Source organism: Rasamsonia emersonii, assembly GCF_000968595.1.
Source record: "Rasamsonia emersonii CBS 393.64 chromosome Unknown ctg1118621760990, whole genome shotgun sequence".
In the NCBI taxonomy this organism is placed as follows: domain Eukaryota; kingdom Fungi; phylum Ascomycota; class Eurotiomycetes; order Eurotiales; family Trichocomaceae; genus Rasamsonia; species Rasamsonia emersonii.
The window spans coordinates 1-1,708 of record NW_013562656.1 but is presented as its reverse complement, the minus strand read 5'-3'; the positions used below and the strand labels follow the sequence as shown (position 1 = coordinate 1,708).

General features: G+C 51.9%; 2 protein-coding genes across 2 annotated transcripts; one reads left to right on the top strand and one right to left on the bottom strand.

Moving 5' to 3' along the window:
• Positions 1–213: 213 nt before the first annotated feature.
• On the top strand, positions 214–591 carry T310_9193 (uncharacterized protein; the record flags this gene model as incomplete). Its single annotated transcript, XM_013468324.1, has 1 exon — positions 214–591. A coding segment is annotated over one exon (378 nt), but the record flags the coding sequence as incomplete, so codon positions are not given.
• A 385-nt stretch (positions 592–976) lies between these two features.
• Positions 977–1,708, bottom strand: T310_9187 (uncharacterized protein; the record flags this gene model as incomplete). The annotated part of the gene is made up of 1 exon (XM_013468323.1): positions 977–1,708. A coding segment is annotated over one exon (732 nt), but the record flags the coding sequence as incomplete, so codon positions are not given.

The window sequence follows — 1,708 nt, the reverse complement described above, 5'->3', positions numbered from 1 at the left end:
GCTTGCACTACACTACGGCCTACGCAAGCATTGTTTCTAGGACAGACATTAATTAGGGGAAGAGATCGAGGATCCCAAGTTGATGTTTTTGCTTGCTCGAGTCAATTATCTGAATTGAATTCCCTTTTTTTGTCGTCCTCGAAGAAAAAGTTGTGAAGAGCAGTTTAATTCCTCGACTGACCGTTTGTGACTCTCCTTTCTTTTTCCTTTTAGGTCAATCGATCATTCCTGTCTTGGATAATTGAAGAAGTCAAGTCAATGATCCTTTGTTCCCCCCTTTTTCTCCCTCCTCCCTTGTGTTTTCGAAACGACAGCTCAGTTACATGGGACGTACGGAGTACACCATGTAACGTAGCAACTTTGATCACAAGCATTCGTTATTCCTATCTATCCCCACGGGATCCCAACCAGTCATTGACTAACACCAATGCTGCCAGTGAAAAACATTACTCGTTATTACTTCTACATCAGTTCAGAAGGACTTTGTCCTTTTCAGGATTTTCCAACGAAGGTTTCATTCTTTTGCCCATCCTACCAGCGGGACACCCACTAGGGGGGCAGAAAGAAGAAAGACAAAAACTACGTACATGAACTAACAATATACAGGCAAGGAAAACAAGAACACGTCCCTTGTCCCATCCTCACCGGAGTGGGGGGACAAGGGACAACAACAAGAAAATACAGAACTAAATGTCTGTCCCAATCACCCCGAAGGGGAGGGACAGACAATACAGGAAGAACCAAAAAAAAGAAAAGAAAAGAAAAGAAAAAAAGAAAAGAAGAAAAAGAAAAAGAAAAGACAAAAAAAAAGACAAAACAAAACAAAACAGGCCACCACCCTCCCAACAAACGAAAAGGAAAAAAAAAGAATAAAAATCCCACCCCCCCAATCTTCCATCTTCAATTCAAGCCTCCGAGGGCAACGTCGCCAGCAAGCCCTCCCGCGACCTTGGAAGAGAAGTTAAAAAAGAGGCCATTACTGACCCTTCTTCCAAAGCTCCAACCAACTATCCATGAGCTGCCGAGCAGACTCAAGGGCCTCGATGGCTGCGGTCCATTTGACACGACAGTCATCGATCCGGCGACCCAGCTCACGGCTCATAACCTGATGCTGGGCCAAGTAGATGGACCCCTCCAAGCTGTCAGCCGGGAAGGGGGGGAGAGCAAGCTGCCCGGGAGCTGCGAGGGTGACTTCGCCGCCCGGTTCCGTCGCGACCACTGGGGGTTCCACGGTGGGATGGTTCTTGACCGGGTTGTTATCGGCGACGGCGTCAGCAGCAGCGGTGGCATTGGCCTCCGCGCCGGCCATCCGGGTGGCTCGACGCGTCCGCTTCCGTGGAGGTGCGCTTCCTTCCACGGTGCTGACGCCGCTGTCACCTGCAGCGGCTGCAGCATCCTTGGGAGGCTGAGGAGCGTCCAACGGCGACTCCTCGATGACCTCTGCAAGCTTGCGCTTGCGCTTGGCGATGCTGCCCCGAGGCTGCTGCTGCTGCTGTGTGACGGGGGCCTGGACTGGACGAAGAGGAGTGGGCATCTTGAGCGCAACACCACTCCCCTTCGTGATGGCTTTCCGTCCAGCCCTACGTCTGCGCTTCGCTGGTGGTAGGGGAGCCTCGGCCTCCATGTCTACCGGGCCAGTGAGAGCGCCAGCAGCAGCAACAGCAACGACGTCCTGAGAATCGGCGACGTCCTCCTTGTCATGATCGCC